This window comes from Epinephelus moara, chromosome 7, assembly GCF_006386435.1.
Source record: "Epinephelus moara isolate mb chromosome 7, YSFRI_EMoa_1.0, whole genome shotgun sequence".
Taxonomy (NCBI): Eukaryota; Metazoa; Chordata; class Actinopteri; order Perciformes; family Serranidae; genus Epinephelus; species Epinephelus moara.
In genome coordinates this window covers 10,007,564-10,024,097 of record NC_065512.1, presented here as the reverse complement: position 1 = coordinate 10,024,097, position 16,534 = coordinate 10,007,564, and the positions used below count along the sequence as shown (strand labels likewise).

The window sequence follows — 16,534 nt, the reverse complement described above, 5'->3', positions numbered from 1 at the left end:
GGTCTAAGGCGCCAGACTCAAGGTGTGAAACCTTCCTAGCTGATGGGACTTCTGGTCTCCGAATGGAGGCGTGGGTTCGAATCCCACTTCTGACAATACTTTTTTCTTTGCCTTACAGGTGACACAACAAGAGTCTGAATGACAGCTTTGGATCAAATGAAAAGAGCCAATCACAATCCACTTCGTCCTGAGTTATACTGTTTTAATTTTGTATTTTTCCACATTGAACCACACTGGATTAAACAAGATTTTTCTTAATTCCTAAAATAAACATAGGGCAAGATGGGTGAAGATACCCCCTTAAGAACAAAGTCAATTTACTGTAAAGCTAAAAATATCCTCCTGGGACCCAGATGAAAAAAGTTTTGATATCAAGATTTGTTTTATGTAATTTAAGTATTAGACTTGAAAGAAACATTTTGCATCAAAAAAAAATTCAAAAATATTATTTATTTATTTTTTATCACATGTCCTCTGTAGAGGACATCGGGACTTAGTCGGGTCTTACATTTCCAGAGTTAGTCAATGAGTTTCAATTGAGTTACAATGGGACTATGGGGTATTTTATGCTTTATCGCTAAATAAATGAGCTACTGGAATTATTATGTGGCTGTCTTCAATGCTTAACACTATGATGGATAGCTGTAGCAAGGTAGAGTGTATTCTTAATAGCTATACCAATGGGCCTGACGTTGCAGTCAGGGTGCAGGATTGGTACCCTGTACCACTGGGTTTAAGGGCCTAGTGGTCCAACTGCACTCACCCCTCACTATCTATGATGTGATGAGGTGTAATGCTTGCTATGTAGACATTTAACACTCGCCCAGGCAATAAGAAGTGATGGGGAGCCCCATAGTTTGACCCATGACCCCTATGTGACAGACCCTAAAGACCAGGTAAACTTTATTGTGTGTGGTGGCCTAGGAAGGGTAAAGAACAGTGGAGTGAAGCTTTATAGATACTATTGTATGTGTGAATACTCTCTCAGCAAGAATTGTCATTGTTTAAAGGAAATAGAGCAAGAAGTTTCTCGAAATCCTCCTTTTAGGTAGTATCCTACCATAGATGCATGGGAATGTACGTTCACCTAAGGTGTTCTTTTTTTCCAATAAACCTCCAAATTCTTGCATACACATTACTTCAGAGTCTCACTCCAAGCCAAATTTCTGCTTTCACACTGACTAACCTTTAAAATGTATTAGAAATTATGAGAAAAAAAACGTCATTCCCCTTAATGGCCTTCTGCCTGCTGAATCATGGAAAGTGGTTAAAAGACAGGGGGTACTAAGTCCTGATGTCCTCTACAGAGGACATTGAATAAAAGGTGTATTTTGAAAAGGTTAAAATTACTCTGGATTTCTGAAATCTCTCTAAATTAAAGTTAAGACCCTTATATTCAGTAAACAAATTAAATATTAACAAAATAATCATAACTTTTGCCAGAAAATGATCAATTACCACTCTGGCAGCAAAAAAACGAGAAAAACGTAATGGCAGCCATTTTGAAAAGGGTGTGTGTTTGCCCTGTTAACCCCACCCACATAATGTCTACATCATTAGAAAGCCCTGGATGTCCTCTTCAGAGCACAATTTGACCCAAATGGATAGCATAAAGAATACTTGAGTTACACTAGTTAGACCAATGTCCTCCACAGAGGACAAAAATGAATGGTCAGGACCCAGGAGGATGGCTCCAGCATGTGCAGGATGATGATGCACAACCCAACACATTGTTGGGAGAGATAAAACGGTAGAGTAGCCAGTTTTGTTGTAATGACACAAAAATGACAATCTTGTAAAGATTCAACTGATTCAACCGAACCATCCAAAGTGTACACTCAGTGGCAAGGTAACAACACAAGAATAGATCGACTGAGGGCTGAAACTGAACAATACTGGAGGAGCATATGGGAGAAAGAGGCATCACATAACACCGATGTGGATCTAAGACAGCAATCTCCCACAGCAAGAGCCAGGTTACCATTATAACGGCAGACATCCAAGAGTATCAGGTATGAAGAGGTGGACAGCACTGGGCCCTGACACGATCCACACCTACTGGCTAAAGAAACTATCTGCACTCCATGAACACCTGGCAGCACATATGAACCAGCTGCTGATGGATGGGACCCATCCAGAGTGGATGACCAAGGGACAGACAGTCCAGATCATGAAGGATCCCCGGACGGGCGCGGCCCCATCCAACTGCCAGCTAATAGCCTGCCTCTGTACAACATGGAAGCTCCTGTCAGGCATCATAGCGGCGAAGGTGAATCGGCACATGGCCCAATATTGCAGTCCTTGGAACAGCTAAGATACCACGCAGAACCCTCAACCTCCCAGGCCTCAGGTGGAGGACCTGAGCTTGAGCTTATACATACACAGTTCAGATGAAATCTCACAATTCACTAAAGCAAAAACAATCAATACCTTTGTTGAGAGTAGACTTAGTTGGAAGAAAGGTATTCGCACATCCAGCTGACTTGAGTCTTTGAACAGGACATTCGTCAAGAGTGTTCAACACCATTGTTTGCTACACTGAGCTTAAATAGAAAGGGCTTCACCCATTTCACAGGTGTGCACAGGTATGAGGGACTTAATCTGCTGTAGGTGTTTCACTCAATAACTAGAGCCTGTGCACCATATGTCACATACCCCACAAATGAAAGAACAAGGGAACATGAAAAACACCGGAAAACCCAGGAAACTCAAGTCCCCTTCACACCTGTGCACAAGTGTCAGAGTTGATTGATAAATTAATTATCAATAAATGTAACTATATAATGTAAATTATTTAATACTGTATCAAAATAAAATAACACCTACATTAAAACTTAATCAATCCCAAGGATGACAATATTAATGTAATATCTAATAATTGGTTAATACATCGGTTCATAAAGTTGAGATGACAGGAGACAACAGAATACAGTAAAATATTAAGATGGCTGCCATGAACCAGAGAGGAGTTTATATCCCAGAGGAGGCCTATGATAGTTGCAATCCACTTGCTGTGCCTATAAAAGTATTTCACTACATTTCATGTCTGCCAAAGAAAAAAACAAGCTTTTATTTCAGAACACTTTTCAAATATTAATAGTGTGTTACCGTCTATAAAAGGCTTGTGTGCAACTTATTCATTCGCTTACGGCCATACCACCCTGAATACGCCCGATCTCGTCCGATCTCGGAAGCTAAGCAGGGTCGGGCCGGGTCAGTACTTGGATGGGAGACCGCCTGGGAATACCCGGTGCTGTAAGCTTTTTGAATTCTCATCTTTCACCACCAGAGGGTGCTGTTCCCCTTTTTTTTTTTTTTAATGGAGACAGAGCTGACAACACAGCAGAATATGAAAAATGACCTATTGACAAAAATAAATACCTTAAATTCAATTAAATATCTACAAATAAACATATAAATAGCCTAAATAATTATTTTCCATAATTTTATAAATGTTAATGTTAAATGAATAAATAAATGTTTAAGCATAACACATTTTAAAACATGAAACAAATACATATATACACATTATACATGTATGCATTTAATACAGGCATAATAATGATAATAATAACAATAATAATAACAATACACATTTATACGTACAACACTTATCAAAACCAACATTGCAAAGTGCTTTACAAATAAAATCACATCAATAAAACACACACACACACACACACACACACACACACATGAATAGACTTATAAGAACAATGGCTAGTTAAAAACTGTAATTACAATACACACAAAAATTAAAAAGCAATGTGTGAATTTAAAACTAAGAGCAATATGAGGAGTGGGGTGATGTAACACACTGATTAAGAATAAAAATAAAACTCCAAATAAAAATTAAATTATAGGAAAGCCTTTTGATAAAGATAAGTCGTCAAAAGTGATATAAAATAAGAGTCTGATGTTGCAAGCAGGAGTTCCTCGGGCAGGTCGTTCCACAACCGAGGGCCCGAACAGCAAACACTCGTGCCCTTTAGTCTCTGTGTGAGAGGTGGGAACAGTCAGCAGGTTCCAGAGCTTTCACCAGTGGAGGGTGCTGCTGCGTTTTTGAGTGGAGACAGAGCTGACAGGAAGCAGGAGGGTATGTGGGATGCAAAATGACAAAAAATAATTATTTTAATTTAATTTAATTTAATTTAATTTAATTTAAAAAAAAAAAAAAAAAATCAACATTGCAAAGTATTCACAAAGCTTCCTCGTACCAAGAGTTGCTCCTAGTGACAAAATTCTAAGAAAATTCTTAAAATTGTGACTTGTTTTAGAATTTAGCTTGTAAAGATAGTAAAGATTTATGTTTTTTTTTTATTTATTAAACATTAGAAGAACATACACAAGCATAAACGTACAACATCTCGTAGAGGATGTGCTCAAAATAAAAAAAAAACATAAACTAATAATTAAAATATCAAAACGGAGCAAATATCATCGAGATCCAGAACAAGGGCGGTCATTCAACATAACCAAAATTTTAAGATCTTTTTTTTCAGTGACAAGAAAAACAGTTTTAAGTCATTTATAAACCAGTTAAAGGAGGGAAAGATAAAAGTTATTCAGAGTATCATAGACCTTAAAAGAGCTCCTAAGATGAAAACCTCCTAGAAGCAGGGAGGAGGACTTTTACGAGGCTTAAGAGTTTCTTAAGCAGAGGAGAAAATGGCAGAAACACAAAGAGGCCAAAGAAATATTCTCCCATAAAAGGTGTAATTTTTGCAATTAAAAAAATGTAATAAAATTGAACAACTGGCAGTAAAATAAATGCAAAATACAAACATGTAATTGTGTAAGCACGTAAGTAAGTAAGTAAATTAAAAAAAAATAAGTTGAGTGCTTACATCCCCTCACCCCTCATAAGTAATGAACAGTCCCTAAATTAGGTTGACCATAAAGTGCAACTGTGCATCTACCTTACTCTTCTGATACCAAATATAAATCGAAATTTATTTACTTACCAGGTAACAACAACTCTTCCTGGGGTCCACACTAGCAAACACTACATCATAGAGTAAAACAAATCTATAATTTAAACATCCAAGGCAAAAAGGAAACAAAATACAATCAAAAAGCAGGAAAACTACAAAACAATAATCAAAAACGAGCAACCACAAAACAGAAAATTCAGAGTGTTCACTGTTTTAAACATGGTTGACTCACCATAATGTCACCCAGTTCTTTGTGTTGACATAGCTGTTACTGAAACCACGGAAATACGGAGTTCAGTTTATTTCTTGAGGTTATTTATTGCACGCTGGTGACAAATGAAGCATTATAATGGCACCAAAAATTATTGTCAGAAGTGGGATTCGAACCCACGCCTCCATTCGGAGACCAGAAGTCCCATTCACAGGAAGGTATTACCTTGAGTCTGGCGCCTTAGACCACTCGGCCATCCTGACAACATGTCTATTTTCACCGGAACAAAGACTTATATATTTATTATCTGACATGTAACATTCAAATTGTCAGATATTGATCTGTATGTCATGTCTTCCATTTCTCCCTTTGATATATTTCTATTTGTGCTCATATTCGTCTGTTAAATTCCAGACCGCCCCGTGTACTGCTGTGTATCAGTGCTGACGCTCACAGGTTATGGCTGCAGATGTCCACCAGGGGCGCTACAAAGCCGTTTCAAATCTACTTCCGGTGGTCACCCACGTGACTCCCCTCCTCTCAGACTACATAACCAGCGCCAGTCACTCTTACGAAACGTAAACATTGGACTGTGTTCACAAAGAGCAGCCTGTTAACAGAATTAGACACATTTGTGTTAAAGGAAATAAAATGTCGATTTACAGGAACGCTGTGTGGTTTGTGAAAGGACTGCAGGAGTACACAAAGTAAGTGTTCATTATTATTTCTACTGAGACTTTACTCAGGGTGAAGTTACTCAGGTGTGTTGCAGTTTTTATGTAACATGTTTCTAATCCTCCTGAGGTGGTACTAACCTTGAAGTGTCTCCAGATAGTCATGCTTGAAGCACATAGTTATAATATTCAGGTATTTATGGTTGTACAGGGTTACATGTTAACTGCAGTGGTTGCACAGCACAGTGCTGCAGTTTATTTAGACTAGTCTGTAAACTGTCAAAAAAATAATCAGCAGTGGAAAAAGTACGTAGGAGTGAAACCACAGTCGTACTGAGGTGAAAATAGAAGCATAAAATAAACCTGAAATATACTCACGCTGAAAATCAGAATCAGAAATACTTTATCGATGCCCGAGGGGAAATTATGTGCGTTACAGGTGCTCCTAGCAAGAGCGGAAAGATAAGTGAAAATATAAGAAATTTAACAAGAGTAATTAAAAATATATAGTTCAAATAAACAGGATTATTAACAAAAAATAAAAGTAAGTCCATATCAGATAGCAGGGATGGGCAGTATTTCTATTACTTGTATTTAAAATACAATTACATTTGAGTATTTTGTCATTTGTATTTGATAAGTCCGATAAAGACCAAATGTAATTTGTAACAAAATTCTTTTGAGTGGAGTAATTTTGTATTTAAAATGCTCAAAAAACTTTCTCCACGAATCAAAAAACAAAAATAATAGGCCACACATTCTTATAATACTGGATGTAACAATATTTTTTACTTATCTCTGTTTTTTAAACTTGGGCCATTCTTCAATGACCTAGTGGTCAGTTTTACTGGACTGTGCATAACATAGGAAATTGTATGTTGTTGTGGTTGATGCTTGGGATGAGTACGCTACAAATGAATTGCCTTACGTGGGATCAGTAAAGTTGTCTGAATCTAAATCTGAATCGATAAATAATATTTTATGGTAGCCTACATGTCCCTAGCTTTTTTTTCTCTTTTTCATTTGAAAAAAGTTGAAATTCATTCATGTTATTATCACAGTGTCTGTGAATATTTTATTTGTTGATACAAAAAGTGCATGGGCTGTTAAGTCTGGTTAATAAATATATATATATGTACATAATCAAGTTGTTGTCTTTTAATGGCTTTGCTTAGTTACACTTAGTTAGTTCTGTGACTGTTCTGCCTTTTTGTGGGGTTCACCAGAGCTTTGTGTATATCCTACAGTCCAAACCTGAATACTCTGCTACACCAAATTGTGAGAAAACAAGCGCAAATTTGCTACTATCACGACATTAATGGATGAATGATTGTTGTTCTTTCTGGCATAGTTACTCATGGTCTCAGGTTGCAGCATGTAAATTTTTAGCATTTTTGGTCAAGGACTTTTTGAGTTATTAACAAAAAGATTTAAATCGGTAAGTATAGCGCCACCTATGGACGAATCGTGGGCATTCTTCCTGGTATAGTTACTCATGGTCTCTAGTTGCAGTGTGGAAATTATGAGCATTTTTGGTCAAGGACTTTTTGATTTATTCACGAAAAGCTTTGTGGACCGACCGACAGAGTGACCTATAGAGCTGCGGGTCGCTGCTAAAAAGAAAAAGAAAAAAGTATTTTCTGTATTTGAAAATACAAAATACATGTATTTTATTTTGATACATTTATTTGAGGGGTATTTTGTGTTTTGTATCAAAATACATTTTGATGTATTTTTGCCCATCTCTGTCAGATAGGACCTCAAACATTTCATACAATCATACAATAGGTCAGGGGTGTCAAACATACGGCCCGGGGGCCAGAACCGGCTCGCCACAGGGTCCAGTCTGGCCCCCTGGATGAATTTGCACACCTGATATTGATGCCCATGTGAAGGCTGAGAGGTTTCAGGTATTTCAGATATTTAAATACTGCCTTAGAGGCTTTTTACTATGTGCTTGCTATGGTCATATTTAAGATATTGAACATTGTGTAAAATTTTGTCAACAAGCAGCTTCAGCACAAAAGAATCTGTATCAGACTTATAGCTTAAATCAATATTAGTGGAACCCTGCTGCTGAGACACTGGCATAACTTCAGATTTGAAAGTGGTTTGCAAGGCAGGGGACGACTTAAGCTGCTTCTTCAATAGCTTCTACTTCAGTGGGAAATTAGGAAAAAAGTCACATGTAATGCAAGTGAGTAACAGACCGACTGAATTTGGAAAAACTGAGACGTACTTTTGAAATTGCGCTTATTTGTTTTAGGATATCACGGGGCGTTCATCATCTGTTTTGTAAATAGATGCATGTTGTCAGAATGTACTTCTTAAAAGTAAAACAGGGAAAAATCTGAAGGGGTTGTTATTTCTTGGTTATTATGTAATGGTTTCACTGGTCTGGTCCACTGGAGATCAAACTGGGCTGTGTGTGGCTCTTGGCACAAATATATATTGTGGCTCCAGACACATTTTTAACAATAAATTTGGCCTAAAATGTCTCTTTTGATAGCAAAGGTTGCCGACCCCTGGCTTAAATAATTACTCAGTTAGAAAAAAATATTGTCCATTTTGTTTCTGTGGATGATTAATTGATTATTAGAACTAACTGTTCCAGCACTGTCCATTTGTCCTTCAGTGATGCAGTCTTCAGGAGGAAATAGCAGGCAGCACACCAGAGTGTCTCCACCTCAGTATTACATCAGATGTGTGTGTGTGTGTGTGTGGTAATATCGGCGTCAGTGTTTGTGTCAGTGTATTAACACGCTCCTCTTTTAACAGGAGCGGCTACGAAGCTGCAGCGAAGCATTTTGCTCCAGCAGACCTGGATGTGAACCTGAATGGGAGGTCCTTCATGGTAACAGGGGCCAACAGTGGGATAGGGAAAGCCACAGTGCAGGAAATAGCCAACAGAGGTGAGTGTTTAGCAACGTACTTGTCTCACATGCCCTTAGTGTGTGAGCCAGGAAGCCCCACCACCACCTCTGTCACAACCCTTAAAGTCAGGGGTGTCAAAACTCATTTCAGTGCAAGGGCCACACACAGCCCAGTTGGATCTCCAGTGGGCCAGACCAGTAAAGCCATTACATAATAACCTTTAAATACCAACCCCTTAAAAGGTTTCCTGTTTTTAGTGTAAAGAAGTCTATTCTGAAAACATTTATCCATTTACAAAACAAATGACGAACAGCCTGCGATATCCTGAGACAAGTGTGTGCAAATTCAACAGTTTTTCTACGACTCACTTTCATTACATTGGCATTTTTTTTCAGTTGATGTGTTAAAAGGGTTGGACATAATCACAAGGAGAGGGCAAATTTTTAAAGGGACAGTTCACCCTAAAATCAAAAATACATATTTTTCCTCTTGCCTGTAGTGCTGTTTATCAGTCTAGATTGTTTTGGTGTGAGTTGCAGAGTATTAGAGATATCAGCTGTAGAGATGTCTGCCTTCTCTCCAATATAATGGAACTAGATGGCACTCAGCTTGCAATCTGGAAATCCATCGGTAAAAACAAAACAAAAACAAAAAAATTTTTTTTCCCTTCCTTTACCTCTGGAGGCACAGCCCGGAGTTTTTCGACTAACGGAAGTGCAGGGGCCTCAGCGATTGCTCGACCCCTTCACTTCCGGCGGTGCCCCCAGGGAATCGCCGTGTTGTTTACAAATACTTCGGGTAGAAAACCAGCAGAGTTTAGCTATATATCACATTTTTCATGTCACTATATCACCGCGTAGACTAATCTGATGTTTGTTAAGTCTATAAACACAATGATTGAACAAACGTTACTATTTCTGTGTGCACGTTTTGTAATGAACATGGTTATCGTAGATTAGCTGGGCTAACCGTTAGCTGTTAACGTTAGCTGTTAGCGGTGTCTGTAATAACCATAGACTGTTTAAAAATAAGGTAATAACTCTTAGTTACAACATGATTGAGCTAGCAAAGCAGTTTTGTGTTGCTATGTGTGGTATTTATTCAGTTTTGGGAAATCACGATGTCTAGAGAGCATCAGTGGCTGCAGCTGACAGGGACAGTTAGCAAAGCTAACATCAGGACGTCATCTGTTAAAAGCCTCCCGTTGTTGGATACGACATGAAACTACTCCAGTTAGCTCAATCATGTTGTAACTAAGACATCCCCTGGAAAAAAAAAATTTTTTTCACTTTGACGAGACGGCGTTTTGGGTGTAGCGGTCACTATGGACACGGAGCTTGCTGTTTCTGTAGGTACACATTTCCTGGGGACACCTGCATGTCTCGGCCACGCCCCCTCCATTGTGATTGGCTAAAGCGCAGCATCGTTCAAACTCAACTCGCTGTCACAAGCCTCTCATGCATGAGTAGATGCACGCTTCCTTCTGTGCAGTGATACGGTTGGTGGGAGTAGTTTCTCACACCAAAACAATCTAAACTAATTAATAGCGCTACAAGTGAGAGAAAAACTATGTTTTGATTTGCAGTGAACTGTTCCTTTAAGATAATTGAAGTTGCTGCTGGCTTATTCCCTGACATGTGTGTACTTCTGTTTCTGCAGGAGGAACCGTTCACATGGTGTGTCGAAACAAGGGGCGAGCCGACGCAGCCAAAGATGAAATAGTGGAAAAAAGTAAAAATCAGGTGAGAAATCTGTCCCAGAGGAGGGAAGGAGAGGAAACTTTCTTTGTCAAAATCAAAGGTCAAACGACAGAGGGTTTCATATGTTGGAAAATTTGTGATTTTGGGTTAAATGAATAAACTTCATTGAGCTGTAACAAATTACGTTACATTCAGTTGCAGCTTTTTTGACGCTTTTGTCAGCAGTGCGACGGTAGCAAAAGTTCTACAAGTGTGTATATTACATATGGAAAAATCATCTTCTTATATCCCTTCTTTTTAACATAAAGTTAAATTATTAAATGATTACGTTTCCTGTTTGTTCCCAGAACATTCACGTCCACATTGTTGACATGTCCAGTGCAAAACAAGTGTGGGAGTTCGCCCAGACCTTCTCACAAAGCAACATCCTACATGTACTGGTAGGTGCTCTGTAGATCCGTGTTGGTTCACCTGTTACACACACTGGTTTGTGAAGTAGTTTAAACTCTTGTTGTGTTCACAGATTAACAATGCTGGCTGTATGGTGAACCAGAGGGAGCCGACTGAGGAGGGCTTGGAGAAGAACTTTGCCACAAATACGCTCGGTAGGAAAAGTATTTCTAAATTCTAGTTTCAACGTAATATCTGAGTCTAAGCACCGAATCAAAAGCAATACTTTATGGATACTTGTCTATTGCAGACAAGTGTTTCTGAACTCCCCTCCGTGCTTGTCTTTATTTTCAGGTACGTACATCCTCACTACAGCGCTGATACCCGCACTGAAGAAGGCTGAAGACCCCAGAGTGGTGGGTTGAATGTCAATCATCATGTCAAAAATTATGATGCACAAACACGTTTAAAAAAGTCAAAGATGCTCTTATTGTCAGACCTCATCATAGACAGGCACACTGTTTAAATCTCCTGCTTTATTAAAAGTAGACATTAATATCTGCAACTCTCCTCGCAGGTCACCGTGTCGTCAGGCGGCATGCTCACACAGAAGCTGAACGTGGACGACCTCCAGTTTGAGAAGGGGGCGTTTGACGGCACCATGGCCTACGCTCAGAATAAAGTAAAGCAGACTGATTTACAACAGCACAGTGTGATTGCGGCCTGTGTCGGTGTTTTGCTGACGTGTTTTTGTGTTGTCGTTTGAACAGAGACAGCAGGTGATCCTGACAGAGAGGTGGGCGACGCAGCACAAAGAGATCCATTTCTCCTCCATGCACCCTGGCTGGGCTGACACACCAGGTACACAGAAGAGAAGTCATTATATCATATGTAACTGTAAACTAAAAAATAGTGAAAAAATGGCCACTGTAAGAGTCCAGAGATTGAGGTGGAATCTTCAGATTGCTTGTTTTGTCTGAGCGGTTGCAGTTTAGCCGTAGTAGGGCCCCTCACTAAGGATTTTCCTAGTCGACCAATAGTCATCATTTAGGGCCATTAGTCGACTAGTCGCCTGCATGTTTATGATATTAATGTAATGATTAAATGATATATTTTGGTGGTTTTAATTTGAAGGTGTGAGAAAGAATAGTATCAGTAACATTGTTAACACTGTGCTACATTACAGAGAAATACAAAACCGTACTAATGAACCTTCATTAATATAGGCCTATATTTTATCTACAAGTGCACGTCACACACTGAGCGAGCCGCCTGTTAATGACGCTGTGGGCTAATGGGCATGTAGCTACTTCCATGTTTCAGATGATACGTCATGTTTGTAGTCGATCAATGAAGATGAGTTTACATATCACCTTGGGTTCGTCCTTCACCTTCTCAAAATGATCCCAGACTTTGGATTTCCTGCCCGACGTGTTATTAACTAGCCTGTGGAGGTCAGGCTCTGAGTGCTACTGTTGTGCCTTTTTTGTGCCACCCATCAAGAGTGCGACGGCAGGTTGCATCTGAGATTGCTAAGCAACCTTAGCCAGCAGCGTATAACCACTACCTTATCTGTAGTGCTCACAGTATTGAAAGGTTATCTTAAGAATAAAACCGCAGCATCTCCCCGCAGAAACAGTGTTGTAGTTAATCCGTGGGCAGTTTTCATTTTAACTCTATACTTGCTTGGATAAGCCTGTTCTAAACACATCTGCATACACTTTAATATTACTGATAATAACCTGTCAGACTAAGCAGAGCCTCTTTGTTTTCATTTGACACTAAATAATGTAAATAGCACCTACATGTGACAGAAAACGTCGCCTCTTTGATGTTTTTCTTCCTGCAGCCGTCCAGACGTCCATGCCTTCATTCCACGCTAAGATGCAGTCCAAACTGAGGACAGAGGCCATGGGGGCCGACACCGTGGTGTGGCTCGCTGTGTCTGCAGCCGCCACAAAGCAACCCAGCGGACTCTTCTTCCAGGGTCAGAAATCACACTCACTCTCTCTGGAACTTGAATAATAATAGATGAGGGGGAGGTCAAAGCAAATTGTGTTTTAGATAGCGTTTTGTTGGAGACTTCAGAAGCAGACTAACTGATATTAAACCAAACGAAGGCCTCTTGTAAAGGAAGGAGAGTGACTGTGACATTATCATGATGAGTGATTCACTAATCAAGGCCGTTCCTCATCAACGTTCATGTTTTTATGACACTGCAACAGTTTTAAATGTAAATTGATCCTGATGTCTGTCATCAGCTCCTCACATATTAGCATCATGTGCAGCACCTTTGTGTAGTTCAGCATCTCTCCTGCTGCCGTCTCATGTATTTCCATAAAATGTCTTCTAGATCGCAAAGCGGTGGCGACACACCTGCCGCTGGCCTTCTCCCGGCCCATGCCGCAGGAGGAGGAGAAGCTTCTGGCTGCGCTGGAGGAGTTCGCCCTCAAGTTCAAACCTTAATACCTCTGGAAGATGCACTTAAAGCCAAACACTCCTAAATAATTATAACAAATGTTTACATGATTATCAACCATGTACAGGATGCTTTTTTACAAAGAAAAAACTCTCACAGTGTGCTGAGGTCGTCTTAAGAAAAGAAGAGTTTTGTGCAGTTGTTGTGGGTTTTATCTGATGAAAAATTACACTGAAGGAAAATCAAAATTAGCTTTTTTAAATGCACTTAATAGAAAATACTGTGTACCTCATTCATCAAGCCTACTGTGGGAAATATATCGATCAGGGCCTAAATACACTGATCAGCCGAAACATTAAAGCCAGTGACAGATGAAGTGAATAACGTTGATCATCTCCCACTCCACAGAAACTGCTCAGGAATGACCGGAGGAACGTCACAAAGAGCTATGGGTGTTAATCTGGCCTCCAAATTCCAAATTTGTAAGAAAATGATGTAGTTATTCACTTCACCTGTCACAGGTGTTAATGTTTTGGCTGATTGGTGTAAATGTAACACAGTTATGCGTGTTTGTATATTAATTTCTGTAAAATATATTGTTTAATTGCAGGCCATTGTGTTTGGTAACTCATTGTCTAGTTCATGTTCATTATTGTCAAATAAAATGTATTTATACACTTTTCTTTGTTGTCTGCGTCCATGTGTGTCCTGACTTTAAAGTCGTAGGGCTGCTGTGAAACTGTACCTACTTAGGGCAACAAAAAAAGTTTATCTTGGGTGCATGAGTACAATGGACAACCAAGAAAGGACGGCTGAGAGGATACAACACACTAATGCAACTGGGCTGGACAGATATGTCAATTTATTTAGAACATCCATACAAAAAAAAGAGAGGTGCTCAAAGTGCAAAAAAATATAAAAATTGGACAAAACAGCAGCAAACATTTCAGTCCTTGATTATCTTCAGTGCTACTGACTTTCTTTAAAGTGCACTAAACAAAAATTTAAAAGTAACACTTTTTTTTGCTTCTATTTATCTGGTTAAAGTTAAAGAACCGAGACTATTTTAAGCACTTGACTGATTTATTACTGTCAAATTTTGGTCTTAAATTTGTTAAAATCCATGTCAGTGAGCAATTTTCTTTTCTTTTCTAAGAATCCATCCACCTGACAGCTGTGGCATATCAACATGCTAATTAAACAGCATCATTACTGCACAGGTGAGATGTTCTCAATTAAAGGCTGCTCTAAAATGTGCAATTTTATATTTAAAAGGACATTTATTAGGATTTCACAAGACTAGCACTACAGCAAAGCATTTTTTAGTCCTAAAGAATCAGTCAGTGTCTGATGTGACACCATTTGCCTCATGCAGAGCGACAAATCTTTACATAGAGTCAATCAGGTTGTTGACTGTGGACTGTTGGCCCACTCCTCTTCAGCAGCTGTGTGAAGTTGCTGGATATCGGCACTTCAGTCCGGAGAGACTCGTCCTGAGGGAAAAGAATGTTTATGTACATGCAAACAGAATTTTGAGAAATGTGCTCACTAACTTATTTTGACACATGCGTGACCAAACTTTGAAAGAAATGAATCTATTGAGTGCACAAAAAAAGTCTCAGATCTCTCACTCAAACCTGTGAAATGTGGGGGGAAAAATGTGTTTGTATTTTTGTTCAGTGTAGATTTGCAGTAGAGTTCTCCAAGGATGATGTTTTTCCGTACGCCGACACAAAAGTTAGCTTCTCTCTGGTGCCCTCATCAAAAAGCCAATGGGATTTTTCCATTGGGTTTTGGATTACTGCAGAAAATAAGCTCTGTGGCGAACAAGTGTTTATAATACTTAAAAGTTTTGTTCAGCAAGATAATCTTCACAAATAAGATCGACACCACGATCGAATGAAACTGTGTTCGGCGTGACGTTCTGTTGTCTCACTTAGCCTGTTGTTAGCAATCGCCTTTTTAAAGACACATACAAGATTAAAAAATCATAAGCAGGGTCATGTTTTATGTGGTGGAACAAAATGTGAAAGTCGCCTAAGCAGAATTTATTTCAGGCATCTAACTAAAATCCCATTCCAAAAACCCACTGACTTCGAGACGAGAGAACCAGGAGGCGAATTTGCAAATCCTAGGATAGCAATGAAATGGCCGCCTTATTCTGCCTCTGATTGACTTACTAGATATTCTTACCCTAACTCGTAACTAATCCCACTCCTCTTGCCTAAACCTAACCAACCAACAAAGAAAACAAGTAGTAGTCAGTCAGGGAGCGAAGGGCGGGTCATTCCTTCGCTAACTTATGATTTGCAAAATGCTAACTCATTTCCTTGGCCCTGGGCTGGAGTCATCTGTACCCTGTTTCTGACAGTTCACTGAGAAAACCACAAGTAAAATGATGTAAATGATACATATGTCAAAATAATTATTAGTTACTGACTGTTCTTAATGTATTGTGCCACAGACTGTGACTCAAAAGATTAATTTGTATTTTACATGGTCATTTTTTTGGACATGTAAGTGTTCCTTATTCTTTTTGGTACTTGCTGTATTTTCCCTTTTCCCAGTTAATTTCAGCTGAATGTCACGTTTGCCCTGAGTTGACTGGAGTGTTATTCGGATCACCTGTGTGGAGACGGACTCATGAGTGAGAATTGAGAGCAGCTTGGTGCATTCTCCCTCTGGGCCAATCAGGATGTGACGACGCTCTCTCTCAGGGCTTAAGAGAGGTGGAAAAACACACACTCAGTGCATTCTGATCCTTCCTCAACACAAGGCAGACCACATGTCAGCAAATATTGGCAACCAGAAACTCAACTCAAGGCCCCTTTGACACATTTTTGCTGTGCTGTTTGAGGGTGATTTTGTGCACTCCTAAACCTACATGTAGGGAACATAAAAGAACCTTTCCACCAGGTTACCTGCATCAGGGCAGGTCTTTGTGGTTTTTGGGCAAGAGTTTTGCTCGCCTAACGGTCACCAGATACCTGCAGGCATTTTGTTTTGTTTACTTAATAATTTTCATTGAAACCAAATGTAATCGCCAACTCCCTTAAGGGCCCCCTCATCTCATGGGCCCCAGTGCAACCACACTGCCTGCACTATCAAGGCAGTGTATGTTTTGAAAATTACCTCTCTGGCAGACAGCAGAGTGTAAAAGTGGGTAATGTTAGGTCAGAGTTTTTACAAATAATAAACGGTGTCCCACAAGGTTCAATCTTAGGACCAGTCTTGTTCACTGTTTATATAAATAATTGAGTCTTTACAAAGCTGTAGCGTCCACTTTTATGCAGATGGCATTATTTTACACAGTTGACCTGAACAACCTGCAG

The 16,534-nt window shown here is 39.4% G+C and overlaps 1 protein-coding gene and 2 non-coding genes across 3 annotated transcripts; 2 read left to right on the top strand and 1 right to left on the bottom strand.

Annotated features, from left to right (window-relative positions):
- Positions 1-3,143: 3,143 nt before the first annotated feature.
- LOC126393638 (5S ribosomal RNA) lies at positions 3,144-3,262 on the top strand. The gene has a single exon (XR_007570284.1). It is a non-coding gene; the product is annotated as a 5S ribosomal RNA (ribosomal RNA).
- A 2,038-nt stretch (positions 3,263-5,300) lies between these two features.
- Positions 5,301-5,408, bottom strand: trnal-caa (transfer RNA leucine (anticodon CAA)). The gene is made up of 2 exons: positions 5,371-5,408; positions 5,301-5,346 (listed from the first exon to the last, which is right to left on the bottom strand). It is a non-coding gene; the product is annotated as a tRNA-Leu (tRNA).
- A 280-nt stretch (positions 5,409-5,688) lies between these two features.
- Positions 5,689-13,882, top strand: dhrs12 (dehydrogenase/reductase (SDR family) member 12). Its single transcript, XM_050048112.1, has 10 exons — positions 5,689-5,852; positions 8,598-8,731; positions 10,353-10,435; positions 10,741-10,833; positions 10,917-10,998; positions 11,138-11,199; positions 11,361-11,465; positions 11,554-11,644; positions 12,633-12,770; positions 13,137-13,882. The coding sequence occupies exons 1-10, from the start codon at positions 5,797-5,799 to the stop codon at positions 13,247-13,249; spliced, it is 957 nt and encodes a 318-aa protein (XP_049904069.1). The 5' UTR covers positions 5,689-5,796; the 3' UTR covers positions 13,250-13,882.
- The last annotated feature ends 2,652 nt before the right edge of the window (positions 13,883-16,534 follow it).

What these genes read in the sequence shown, in the direction of transcription:
- dhrs12 (XM_050048112.1), top strand. Translation starts at nt 5,797, where the DNA reads ATGTCGATTTACAGGAACGCTGTGTGGTTTGTGAAAGGACTGCAGGAG. An exon ending in GCAACATCCTACATGTACTG is followed by an intron (nt 10,834 to 10,916) that starts GTAGGTGCTCTG and finishes TTGTGTTCACAG; the next exon opens with ATTAACAATGCTGGCTGTAT. An exon ending in TGGCTGGGCTGACACACCAG is followed by an intron (nt 11,645 to 12,632) that starts GTACACAGAAGA and finishes TTCTTCCTGCAG; the next exon opens with CCGTCCAGACGTCCATGCCT.